Source organism: Vitis vinifera, chromosome 16 (assembly GCF_030704535.1).
Source record: "Vitis vinifera cultivar Pinot Noir 40024 chromosome 16, ASM3070453v1".
NCBI lineage: Eukaryota > Viridiplantae > Streptophyta > Magnoliopsida > Vitales > Vitaceae > Vitis > Vitis vinifera.
In genome coordinates, this window is record NC_081820.1 from 4,012,841 (window position 1) to 4,027,245 (window position 14,405).

The 14,405-nt window shown below is 37.3% G+C and overlaps 1 protein-coding gene across 4 annotated transcripts in view; it reads right to left on the bottom strand.

The window, feature by feature from the left end:
* Positions 1-776: 776 nt before the first annotated feature.
* Positions 777-14,405, bottom strand: part of LOC100242461 (ATP-dependent DNA helicase SRS2-like protein At4g25120) — an 82,894-nt gene continuing 69,265 nt past the window's right edge. For all 4 annotated transcript variants that reach the window (XM_010663926.3, XM_002277701.5, XM_010663929.2 and 1 more), the window contains 5 exons: positions 9,253-9,303; positions 7,478-7,540; positions 7,211-7,270; positions 2,559-2,621; positions 777-1,096 (listed from right to left, as the gene is read on the bottom strand). In XM_010663926.3, the coding sequence (XP_010662228.1) occupies positions 1,007-1,096; positions 2,559-2,621; positions 7,211-7,270; positions 7,478-7,540; positions 9,253-9,303 (327 nt within the window). In that variant the 3' untranslated portion in view covers positions 777-1,006. The remainder of the gene's footprint in view (positions 1,097-2,558; positions 2,622-7,210; positions 7,271-7,477; positions 7,541-9,252; positions 9,304-14,405) is intronic.

Consider the following 14,405-nt stretch of genomic DNA (forward strand, 5'->3'; position numbering starts at 1 on the left):
GAGAAAGTTGAAATTTCCTATTCATCCAAACAGGAAAGGACTTTCATGATTCAAAAATTCGGAATCTTGAATTAAGAATCCTCAAAGAGCAGGGTTGTGCTTGGCATCAAGATCACAGGACAAAAAGAAGGGTATAGATTATTTGTCAAGGTTATAGTGATGGGGTTTGTCATTGGAGCATGGAAACCCTACAGGAAGTTGGAATTGGGAAAATAGTATTAGAGAACATGGGTATGGACAACTGGGTTCTATATCCATGTTTTTGCTGAATTGGAAACCCAAGGACCACTACTAATCCTCTAACTCCCAAGCCAAACACACCCTGCATGATCAGGCTACTCATAACTGTAAACCCGAATCTACTCCATTCTAAACAAAGACTTTTTTTTATTGGAAACGACATAGAGATATATTGATAGAAAAAAGTACAATAAGAAGGATAAGGAATCCTCCCGCCAAAGAAAACTAAACTACAATAAATTACACTGTAAAACAAGCGAACTCTCTATAATGGACCATTCTTTATGGAGTACACACCGCTAACTAATCAAGTTGTAACACATTAAGGGGAGACCCCTTAAAAACCTTGAAACAGAAAGCCCAAAGAAAAGCAAGGAAAACAATAGAGTCCCAAAGATACTCTGAATTCCTTGCTTTATCTTAAAAAATCCTTGCTTTATTCTAAACAAAGACTTAAAGACCTAAGTTTGATTTGGGTGAAACAAGACTTACTAAAAGATGAAGAATAATATCACAAAAAGATTATTCTGTCAATATGGATTTAAATATTGAATCTCTCATTCATACAAGTGTCATACACAAGATTCCCAAAATTTTAGTGTCTTCCTACTGATTTCTGCAAATTCGTCTCTGCTATTCACAAACTATTCTACAAAAGTTAGTATCGCTATATTTTATTTACTGTCAACAACATAACATTTGATAGAATCATTTAAATATAGGTGAACGTTTCCATCATCCAGCCCTCAAACTTGGATCTCTCCCATCATAATGATTTGTATTGCTCAATCAAATGAGAAGCATGGAGCCGTGATGTAGGGACCACTGTGCATCCCAGATTTTGAAGATATGAGATCTGCCATTGAACAAGAGTAGCATATGAACAATAAGGTTAGCAACCACCCAGAAGACAATGCTGTTAAATGGATTAAGACAACCAATATAAGGATACAACCTCAGCAAACTTGTAGGACAAGAAACTGATAAGTTTAACATGTCCTAGAGAAGGATGATATGAAATTTGAAGCATGACTTTGCTACTTTCAGCTGTGATGCTATTTTTTTTTTTTTTTTAATTTTTTGTTCCTGGGAGGGGAAGGGCCTATACTTAATTTATTGTTGAGTTACAAATTTTCTTAAACTCAAAACCTCCAATTAACCTGGGCTCTAATACCAGTGTTGAACTAGCAACTTTCCTAAAAGCTTAAGATGTTAGGATCTAGGCTTTAATACCATTGTTGAACTACCGACTTTCTTAAAAGTTTATGATGTCAGGATTTGTGCTCACAATGTATATCATAATTTGTTTGTTCAGACCCACCATTACCACAACATGACTTGAAGTTGAGGTTTTACCAAGTACCACCAGCTTTGGGGAAGATGGAGGGATCCTGCTAGCAGACAAACAAAAGGGTGTGGGGGGCTCTGGTGGGAGCATCAGTAATAGGCTGCAGTTATGAGCAAATCCAAATGAAAGTGGGGGTTGCCATAAGAAATGGAAGTGGGAATTGCCATCTTATACTATATCAAAACCATGAAATGGAGAAACAATTTGGACTTGAAAAAGAAAAAAGAAACTCAATTAGAAGTTTTGGCAGAATTGAGGAATCTGAGGTGTTGAAGATGTGATGAGCAAAACCAAATTAGAAAATTTAGGAAAATAAATAGAGAAACATGTGACAAATATTCAGAATGATTTAAGAATCACCAAGATTTTTTTTATTACTTCAAAAAAAGAAAAAAGAAAAAAATGAACCACTAATTACAATACAGGAAATGTGTTTCCATGGCTTCAAAGGATCACACTTGCATGTTCCCAGGAAGTATCAACTACTAACGTATCCTGGGCATCCCACTCAGAAGAGAACCATTATACCAACCTTTTTAAAATTTTTCCCACTAAGTTCTTTATCCTTCCAAGTTATTTCCCTATTTCATGTTTCCAATTTGTGTTAGATTGTGTGGGTTTCCTGGTTCCATTCGCACCATTTGCCACTTTTTTAGATAGCATTTCAGGGTATCAGTTTGTTCCTCTAGCATATCCCAAATAATTGCAAATCATCCATCTTTTATAATCAGAAGTCTGATCTGCAACTTTTTCAAGGGAAAAAAATATTTTCTTGGTTTCTCTCTTAATAGTATATAGAATACCATACCCATGTTAAATAAAAATGCTTTAATTGCATATACAAATAATCTAAGTGCATATAGGATATCCTTCACACAACTACACACCATGCATCTTGAACAATTAGACCAAATCATGCTCCATCTGTTCTTATCATCATAAAGAGATTAAAATAAGAGAATGATTATACCTGCTTGGATGTAGGGGCAGATGATCCCATTGCATTCTCAATTCTCAGCTTCAGGAAATGTTCCTTAAAGGAAAAACACAATTACTTAAGAATATAAACAATGACAGACAGGCAAAAAAGGTAATTACTTTGTAGAGATCCTACAATCAATGCTTTAAAATGGTTGTACATATTGCAATTATGTGTGTGCTAAGGTTCTGTAACTGATAGAACTAGTCAGTGCTAGCCATTTGATCTGGTAGGGCTGCCAACCTGTTTTCTTTCCAGTCTGAACTGATCATCAGCCTTTTTCTTTATAAAATCACTTTAAACCTATCAAATAGTCATCACAAGAATGAATATTTTCTCTGCAGAAAATCTCTCCAATCTCTATCATTATTGCGTCTATTAATGTGTAATCACTATCCTCAAACTGCTGTTATTTCAGAGGTTCCACCCTGAGAAATGAGAAGCAAATTCATAAATTTCCCATTTTAATAGGAAGAGCAGGACTCATATATTCTAAATGGCTTGTGTTGCAATTATACTTCCCTTTGGATGGTTGGAGCACTTACCAGAGAAATGGACACAATGGGGAAATGATTTAGCTATTTGGAACTTAACTATATTTAAATATTAACTCACTTGATATGATACCTAATTTGCTACAGAGTTGTTACATAGATTTCTCTTTTAAGAGGACTAAGATTAATGTTTTTACTCCACATGAATAGATGTCTATTTTATTTATTTATTTATTTATGTTTAATAGAGAGATACAATCATCTTTTCGTGATTATTACTGCTAGATTAGTTACTTGAATATTGTCCTTATGTTTGCACCTATTTCTAGATATAGAAACCCTGTAAGCACTATTTTAAAATTGAATTTTAGTCAAATCCAAACTTTGGTCAATGATTACTACCAAAAAGTGCTATTTTGTAGACCTAATAATAATGGTTTTAAGCACCTTTGAGTAGTAATCATATTCATTTAACCCAATTAATTCATTAAGGTCCTTAGTAATTGGTTTTAACCATTTTTGTGGCAAGTTTACATGTTTTTATCAGCTTATGAACCAATTCAAGCATGCCAATTGATGGAGGAGCTATTTGGGCGAGTTAAGCAAGGATTTTGGATGATTACAGGCTTGAATTTCAAGTGGAAACACGAGCACAAGCAATGGAGAAGAGGAAAACAGAGTGAAGAAAACAGCTGCAGTCTTCTTTCACACTTTTGGAGCACTTTCCGAAGTCCATTTTCTACATGCTATATACCATTTGAAAGCTTAGGAAGTCAAGAATCCAACGCTTCAAACCGTGTATGATTTGGAGCTGAAATGAGGAAGATATGGCCTTCGGAAGGCAACTGCATCATGCCAAATGACCAATTTCGCAAGGTGAATTTCACATTGCGAAAATTTCGCAAGGTGAATTAACTCATGATGCGAAAATATGGCACTTCGCATCATGAGTAATTCACATTGCGAAATTCCTTTGAATCCTCTGTTTCTCCACGCACGCACCACCGACTTCCCAAATATTTTTAGCTTGATATTTTCTCATGTAAATTCCTTTTGTAACCTTGTATTCAGCCGACATAAAGCTTTATCTTGTAATTTTGCTATATATAGAGGTGCACAACACCTCCAACAAAGGAGGGGATGTTTTGGGGATCGATCCTCTGTACATTAACTTAGAGATATATAAAGCTTTGTTTTTCTCTCTTCTCCTGTTCTTCTCCATTTCTATTTTCTTAGTAGCCAAACAGCCTCTGAGGGCTTTTCCTCAGAGGATGATTGGCTAAAACTTTTAGTTTCTCAAAGTATGGATGTTATGTGATGGCTTGGATGCAATCCCATGGAAATTTCTCGCACCTGGAAGGTAAGGTAGTCGTTTTTCATTAATGGTTCATTAATGCAAAGTTTGGTTTTTATTTCCTTTGGACAACTTCCAACGGCCAATACTTGATAAGCTTTTGGATTTCTATCCATTAGTTATCTCCTACGAGCTATTGGAAAGTGAGGTTTTCAATTCCAAGTTTTGCATTAATCCGTTAGAACCAATTTCAATGGCCATTGAAAGGTGAGTTTATCACCTGGAATGACTTTGAGTTGCCAATATTTGGTAAGCTTTTGGCTTTAGACCATTAGTTATCTCTTACGAGCCATTCAAAGGAAGTCTAAGGTGAATAACCATTGATGAAATTCACTACCATCTGTTTTGCCATTTTAAAGGATTAAAACTTGATTTGCTAAATCCATACCGGTTCGGGAAGCAAGCATCACCATAGTTGCAACCCCAACGCGAGGAGCCTATCCTTAGATTTCCAATTTGCATAAGAGCCAGAGCATAGCTATCCTATCTTTGAGAAACTTGTTTTTACACCCTTTTATTTTAGTCTTTAATGTTAGCTTAGATTAGTTTAAATCTTTTTAAAACATTTTCATCTTCTTTTAAAGCTAACATCCATAAGAAAATCACCTATTTTCCTAATTTGAATATCACTTGTGTTTGCGAAAACCCTTCCCAGTGAACGATCCTAGAACCACTATGCTATAGTAGCTTGGCTACTTTAGTAATAGTATTTAAGGTATAAATTTTGTTGATACGCCTTTAAAGCTAAGCTACCATGAGTCGCATCAGTCAACTCAAACTTTCAGTAGAAATTCTAGTACAGTTGGCTGCTTTTTAACGTTATATGTTCATATCATACACAATATATATATATATATATATATATATATATATATATTTCAATTACAGTTTCTTTTTAATGCTCAACATGGCTAGATTCAAGAGAATCTACTTTCAAGATTGTTAGATTTTGTATTCTAAGTGAAAGAATGTTTTTAGGACTTGGCAGATCAAGTCTTTAGATTTAGTTCAATTCCAGATATCAAGTCCATGAATTCAGGGTAGGATAGGGGTTTTTGTTCTGGGGCATGACACCAACACAACTTGATTTCCACTTCCCTAGAATCCCTGGACTGAATCCTATGTGATCATATAAATCAGAAACACTTCCTAGCAGGGATGAACTACATAATTGAACATCTTTGTTAGACTCATGCTAAAGGTATCTGGCATCCAAACGAGGTGAGTTAGAGAAGTTGCTAAGTTCACTGCCCCTATAGTCTCTGTAATTACCTGCAATGCCCAACTAACCAATATTGCCTAACAAACAGTCATCAACATGAAGCTTAAGATCTCTTATAGGCAGGGGCACCTGCCTAGTTTTAAATGACATAAGAAGATTCAGACCTACAATAACCATAAGCCTCCCTCCAATCCGGCAAATTGTACTGATGAGCATGCATTAAACAAATTTCAAAACTGAAGTGGACAAATTTTAAAATCCATGCCAATGTCATTTTAGAGCAAATGATAATTATCTGCTCTTAGGATTCCCGGGATCCAAGAAGGCCTTGGAGATACAATTCTTAGAATGCTCTTCTATTGGAAGCCTAGATTGACTAACCAGAGAGCATATCAATTGGCAATATCTTTTGTTTATTATTTCTCTTTTCACTTGAAGGATATGCTATATTCTCTTTTCATCCTATATCCTCTATTCTGTGAGAGTTGTTCTCACAGGAGCTAACCCTGTTTTGACACCTTTCTGCAGATACAACACTAATCAAGATTCAAAAGGTACTCCTAGAATTTAACTTCCAGCTTACCTAAACTTATTTTCTGTGAAGCTTATAAACAAAATTTGGGGGTTGTGCCAAGATTTTCAACTTTGAATTAGATGGAGTGGTAGAAAGACAATAACATTTACAAAATTTAACTCCAATCGACTCTGCATATGTCTTGTTTTACAGTGGGTTCCAAGTTTAACTAAAGAATGTATGAAATCTTGTCAAACTTGTCCAAAAAAGAAAGCAAACAACTATTTAGCTAAAGCAAAGCAAGAGAAAAAACATTCACACATGGATTTAAGTGATTCCCTCAAAATTGCCGCATGTCGACAGATTACATTGTTCCTATAAATAAGGTAGAAAGAAAACAAATTACTACAATAGCAAGTTCTCTGGCAGGCAGCCATCCATAAATACCCTCCAAATAATTAGAAATACATATAAAACCAAAGGGTAATACCCAAAAATACTCATCCAAGTAAGTCTCTCACAACATAACCAGCATCATGAAGCTTCACATGGCATAACAAACTTCAAACTGGAACTTAGAGTGAATCTTCTCATATCTAGAGCTTAAAAAGAGTAGGAAGATGAACTAGTTCTCCCCTATAACCACCTTGGTCGACATAAATGTAGAGTTTTGACTTTTATAAATCCTTTCTATAGTACATGTTCCATCCTGCAGAACTTAATGTATAAAATAGTTCTTGACATCTACACGCACAGTTCTCTAATGAAAGATGAGTTCTTTCCAAGATGGGTTGCACTCTTAATACCATTTTTATAGTTTACAATTTTCTAGTTGCTTACCCATCTTTCTCATGAGATCTTATAACCATAACAATCATATCATGTCTGGGAAAATAGTTACCATCTACACAGACACCAGAGAACATAATAAAACTATATAAATAGGAATTCTGGAATACTAATTTTACATATAAACAGTTAAAATGAGTAAATCATCTAATTCAGAAAAGAAAAACAACGCAAAGCAAAGTGTAGGGCTTTAAAAGTGGGGCATCATACTTGTTTCATCCTCATCAAATGAGCACGTTTATCAGCAGGAATTTTCTCCCATTTTAAAATCTACAGAAAAAGAAAAGAAATTCTGTTAGTGAATAGAAGCTGGTATGTGTGTGCATTTGTCTATTATCAAAAAAAGATGACATTATATATTAATATCTTAATATATTGACAGTCATGCATTATGACTAAGGTTATTGAAATTTCATCCATTACTTGCACTGTGTGTTATGTTGCAATGATATTTTCAAGAAGTGCCAATGAGCTTACATATTCCGCATAGTGAAATGCTTCATCACACTTCAAGGAGGACTTTAGCTCACGCAAAGCATCCTACAAATTATGTAATAATCATGTCAAAAATACAACATTAGTAGATCCACAAACATGCCAACATCAATGTTCTGAAAGGCTAAAGGCAGTTTTGAGGCATTTTGCTCAAATGAAGGGTGGCATAAACCTTGAGGTGGGACAAGGCATAAGTCTCAACTTAAAATAATAATAATCATAACAACAATAACAACAACAATAAAGAAAAATAGAAAAAAAAAAAATCATAAAAATACAATAAAATCACATGAAAATTGAATAAAAAGAAAACCATATAATTTGTAATAACTAAAACAATTATTTGTCAATGTTAATAGTTTCTAATTTAGAAACTCTTTTCTCTCTTCTAAAATCCAACTCTCTTATGACTTCATCAAATAATCTTCATCACTATCACAAGTAGGATCATCCTCCCCATTAGTTTTAAAGTCCACTAGTTCTTCATCCATCAATTATAGTTATCTTTTTTCCTTTATCTATCAATAATATGAAATTAATTATATATGAGTCTAGCTACTACAATGGTCAACAATCCCTTTATTTCTTCTTCTCAATCTTTTTTTACCACTCTACATTTAAATGGTTAATTGGTAGTCAAACTAAGTCCTTACTAACCCTAAATGTGCTAAACTCATTAAAACTCTTTAAAGTATTCGAAGCAAGCATCAAGAACCTTGAGTCTATAACTTCAAGGCTATAAGCCTCAATTATCCTATATTGAGGCTATAGCCTTAAAGCTAGTTTGCACAGAAAAAGGTGTTGACCCTATTATTGTTTAGGCCTAGAAAAAGGTTATTTTTGGGTCTTTTGAGCATTGGGGGCACGAGAGTTAGCTGGGGATTGAATGGTTTTCTAGGTTGTTAGGGTGGGTTTGTCCCTTACTTTTCTCTTTCTTTTTTTGCAAGCCTTTAGACACTTCTTCTATACTTTGTGTGTACCTTTTCCTAGCACTTTTAATATGTTCTCAATTTTACCTATCCAAAATAAAATAAAAATTCATTTTTCTTCGACTTTACAAAGGAAGCATTTATTAACCAACATCAACCTCCTTTTTAAAACTAATTAAGAGTCAATAGCTTTCCCCTACAAGCTTCCCACACATAGAAGCTCACATTAGATGGAACCCATGGATTCCAAATTACCCCCATCGGAAAAGTGATAAAAATCCCTAACTCTAAGATAGCATACAAAGATTTCATGGAGAAGAAATCACTCCATCCACATTGCCTAGTCCTCCTCTCTAGTCACCACCTTACCTTGCAAACATTGCCAATGCGATGAGTACAGTAAATCAATTTCTGCATGCACCTTGATCCTCTCATCTAGAGGGAATCTTCAAGACCCAACACTTGAAGTCTTCTTTAGGGAAGCTTTTATGTTAGCTATATATATAGTGACATCTAAAAAAATAAAGAAAGGTCACGCAACCTTCAACCTCAAACCTCACTTGTTCCACTCTTGCATTGCTATTCTCTAATTTTCAAGTGCCAAAATAACATGTTTAAACAACATCCATCTTATACTTGAGAAAGCAAAGAGAATAGGCATGTGGGCATATTTTGTCGCCTGTTTGCATAAGGAGGAATATAAATAGAAACTTCTATAAGCTAAAAGCTAAAACATAATCACAGGCTATAATTGCATTAGACAAATGCAACCTAATAGCAAAGGGGAAGAGATGAAATTTGTTATGAAGAATGAATGAGTTGTAGAACCTTGTGTTTGTTTTTCGTGACCCTCAAACGTTCATCAATTGCAAAGCCAACCTGTAAATACAACAGGATGAAGACATAAAACTTATGAAAGAATGTCAAAACATATGAAAGAATATTCCCCATGAATACCTACAAGGATAAACTTACACATAATTAACAAACATAAATTAAGCATACAGCATCAATCGTCACATTATTTACATATGGGATCACTAGTAATTATCATGAAGTATCGAGACTAGATGTTTGAAATTATATTAACGTACTTGTACAAAAAAGCATTAAGTTAAAATTGGTTTACGCAAATTTGATGGTGTAGTCATCATGTGGAAGCCACAAGAACACATGTGCTGCTCCATACCATGGCACGCCCAGTGTTGTCAAAAGCAAAAGGCGATAAGACTCCTTTTAGCCTAAGGCGAAAGGTGAAAGACAAGGCGAGAGCCTAACTATAGTAGGGTGATAAAAAATATACATATATTTACCTATTCGATATTCAACCAATATAAGTATTGTTTTCAATAATCAACACAATTAATTTTTCATCACTCACGATGTCTTATAAAATTAACAAAATAGTAATAATTATTGAAGTGTTAAATATTATACCCCATATTATAAAAAACATCATATTGTTTAAAGATATTCATCCTATCTAAATGTATATTCTAATTTTTCAAACATCTAAAAAACAAAATAAGAGATTGAACATTCTAGAGGAGCTTTAGGCATCATCATCATAGTCATTATTGAAATTAAAATTGTCATTACTTCCATCAAGACTAGATTGATAACGCTCCATCTTATTATCTCTATGATTGATAATACAATATTTTATCTTATACTTTGTTTAATCCAATGTTAGATTGAATGAAATTATAATCTAAGTATGTTTAATCTTAATTCATGGTCAAAGGCGGCCTCTATACCTTGTGCCTTATCCCAAGGCGATTGCCTAGGCGTTGCCTCTTTGATGTTGCCTTGCCTAGGTCTTCAAAAGGCGACTTTTATCTACCCTGCTTGGCTTGATGGCCTAAATGACCCAGGCAATCACCTTTGATAACACTGGGCACACCAATTGAGGAACTTCAAGGAGATTGTGGTTTGGTGGGTAAGACGAACAATTGGGGTCAATGGCCTATGGAAGACACATCAAGAGCACCTTAACTTGTATAATGAGGTCATTATAAATACACTGCTATAGTCAACTCCCTCAGCACTAGTCCCCAGCCGTGCTCCACTCCCTCATTGTCAATATTAAATTGGCATTGGCCCTAGTCCAAAGGAATGGAACACATTTTCTAATAGAAAAATCATGCAAAAAACATGTGTTTTCATCCATTTGGTGGCCTCATTCAAATGCCTGTGTTGGCTTGCCCAGACATGTGGCCTTCTCTACATATTCCCATATCTTCATGAGAAAATGGTCCCTCTTTCCATCATCTTCACATCATCATGAAATTGGAGTGCGTCCTCCTTTGTCCTGTATGAACCATACTTTTTCCTGTCCCTTTCGCTATGACATGTGAATACTTAGTGTGAACACAAATTGGAAAAGCATGCAGACAAACAGAACAACTTTGTTGAATATAATGTATTTATAGTGTATAATCTTTCCTTGTTAATATAGGTCACATGTATGGTAGTTAGGACTCCTAGCCTTGTATATATATATATTTCTCAATTGTAAGTAGATATCATATGAATGAGAATTAAGGTCTTTCTTCTTTCTCTCTCTCTCAACATGGTATCAGAGCCAAGGGAGAAAACCTAATTCTTTCCAGTTTCCCGTGTCATCAACTCTTGGAAACCTTCCGGTGACCGTGTTTCATTCCGGTCACCTTCCCCATCTCCCAATACTTTCCGGTCAGTCGGATCGTCGTCAGAAAACACTCACCGTCGGCAAACTTTTCCGGCGACGTCTTTTTCCGACACCGACCATACCAGAAGGAGCGCCTAGAGGAGATCTCCAACTTTTGTGAAGGCACCGGAACCAAAAGATCATCCACGCGTCGGCCACGCGCAATTTTCCGTCTGGCGACTGCATCTCACGCGCCGGAGCATGAGGGCGCGTGAGGACTTTCCCGGCCACGCGCCTCCTCCTCCAGCCTCGCCTAACGCCGACTAGCCTTCCTTCATCCCTAGTTCTGCCATCCGAGCCCTGCACGTACCTCTTTTGGGGTTTTTTTTGCCTCCCTCGACCCTCCAAACAGTTTTTTCGGCGAGCTTCGGCTACTTTTTCTCTATCCTAATCCCTACATGTGCCTAAGGAAGTGTTCTTCTACCTTTCCGGTGGTGTCACGCCGCGATCTGAAGCCGTCTCCTTTTCCAGTGGTGCCACGCCGCGATCTACAACCGTATTAGGGCTCTCTTCGATCCAAATATACTTCATTCTCCAGATAAGTAGATATGGCTACTAAAACTTCCATTTTTTCCTCTATTATATCTGGATCTCCTATGATTACTTCGGAGAAATTGGTTGGCAGTGACAATTATCTTTCCTGGTCTGTCTCTGTTGAACTTTGGTTTATGGGTCAAGGATATGAGGATCACTTGATTACACAGGAGGCAAATATCCCTGAGGTTGACCGCGTACAGTGGAGGAAGATAGATACACAGTTATGTAGTGTATTATGGCAATCGGTTGATCCAAAGATTCTTCATCATCTTCGGGCCTTCAAAACTTGTTTTAAATTTTGGACTCAGGCCAAAGGATTATATACGAATGATATCCAACGTCTTTATAAGGTGGCTTCTGCTATTGTCCATATCAGCCAACAGGACTTGGATCTATCTACTTATATTGGCCAGATTGTCTTTCTTAAGGAGGAGTTCTTGACTGTGATGCCTCTTACTCCTGATGTTGGGGCTCAACAAACACAGCTTGACAAGTTCTTCATGGTCTTTACTCTTATTAGCCTCCGTCCGGATCTTGAGCCTATCCGTGATCAGATTCTTGGTAGTTCATCAGTTCCGTCCTTGGATGATGTGTTTGCTCGCCTCCTCCATATCTCCTCCACTCAGACTTTGCCATTTGATAGCACTTCAGATTCTTCTGTGTTAGTTTCTCAAACTAGCTCTCGAGGAGGCCACAGTGGTACCCGAAGTAGAGGTCAACGTCCTCATTGCACCTATTGCAATAAACTTGGCCACACTCGTGATCGTTGCTATCAGTTACATGGACGACCTCCTCGCACTGCCCATGTGGCCCAATCCTCTGATTCTCCGCTGCCTCAGCCTCCGAGCTCTTCCGCATCTCAGGCTTATGTTGCCTCTGTTGCCCAGCCTGGTAATGCCTCTGCCTGCCTTACCCACACATCTTCTCTTGGACCCTGGATTCTAGATTCTGGAGCTTCTGATCACTTATCTAGTAATAAGGATTTTTTCTCCTCTATTACTACTTCCTCTGCTTTATCTACTGTTACTTTAGCTAATGGTTCTCAAACTGTGGCTAAAGGTATTGGTTTGGCCCTTCCTCTGCCTTCTCTACCTCTCACTTCTGTCCTTTATACTCCTGAATGTCCTTTTAATCTTATTTCCATTAGCAAAATCACTCGTACTCTTAATTGCTCTATTACCTTTTCTGATAAATTTGTGACCTTGCAGGATCGGAGTACGGGGAAGACGATTGGCATAGGACGTGAGTCTCAAGGCCTCTATCATCTCACCTCGGATTCATCTCATGCAGTTTGCATTTCCACTGATGCTCCTTTCCTCATTCACAATCGTCTGGGCCACCTTAGTCTCTCCAAGTTCCAGAAGATGGTCCCTCGTTTTTCCACTTTGTCGTCACTTCCGTGTGAATCATGTCAGCTTGGGAAACATACTCGTGTCTCGTTCCCAAAGCGTTTGAATAATCGGGCAAAGTCTCTTTTTGAGCTTGTCCACACTGATGTTTGGGGTCCTTGTCGGACTGCGTCTACTTTAGGATTTTAGTATTTTGTCACTTTCATTGATGACTATTCTCGATGTACTTGGTTATTTTTAATGAAAAATCGAGCTGAGTTATTCTCTATTTTCCAGAAATTTTATGCTGAAATCCAAACCCAGTTCAATATTTCTATTCGTGTGTTACGCAGTGACAATGCCAAGGAATATTTTTCAGCCCCATTTACTTCGTTTATGTCTCATCATGGGATTCTTCATCAGTCTTCTTGTGCTCATGCTCCTCAACAAAATGGGGTAGTTGAACGCAAGAATCGACATCTTGTTGAGACAGCTCGTACTATCCTCCTCCATAGTAATGTTCCTTTTCGTTTTTGGGGGGACACTGTTCTTACCGCTTGTTATTTGATTAATCGTATGCCCTCCTCTGTCTTACACGATCAGATTCCTCACTCCCTTCTTTTCCCTGACCAACCACTTTATTTCCTTCCTCCTCGTGTCTTTGGTTGTACTTGCTTTGTTCATATTCTCACTCCTGGACAGGACAAGCTTTCCGCCAAAGCCATGAAGTGCCTCTTCTTAGGATACTTCAGACTTCAGAAGGGTTATCGTTGTTATTCCCTTGAGACTCATCGATACTTTATCTCCTCTGATGTCACCTTCTTTGAGGACTCACCATTCTTTTCCACCACTTCTGAGTCTCTTCCTGTTTCTGAAGTCTTGTCTATTCCCATTGTTTCCCCACTTGATGCTATGCCTCCTCGACCACTTCAGGTTTATCATCGTCGCCCTCGTGTCGTTGCTCCTCTCCCTTTTGCTGAGGCACCTGCTGACTCACTTCCTATCCCTTCGGCTTCACCTGCCACGGCTCTGCCTTCTCCTAATGACTTACCCATTGCTGTTCGGAAAGGTACTCGCTCTACTCGTAATCCTCATCCTATTTACAATTTTTTGAGTTATCATCGATTATCTTCACCCTATTCTGCTTTTGTTTCTGCTATATCCTCTGTTTCTCTTCCAAAGAGCACCCATGAAGCTCTTTCCCATCCAGGCTGGCGACAGGCAATGGTGGATGAAATGGCTGCTTTGCACTCTAATGGTACTTGGGATCTTGTTGTTTTACCCTCTGGTAAATCTACCGTTGGCTGTCGTTGGGTCTACACAGTTAAGGTTGGTCCTGATGGTCAGGTTGATCGCCTTAAGGCCCGCTTAGTTGCTAAAGGCTATACTCAGGTTTATGGTTCTGATTATGGTGACACATTCTCTCC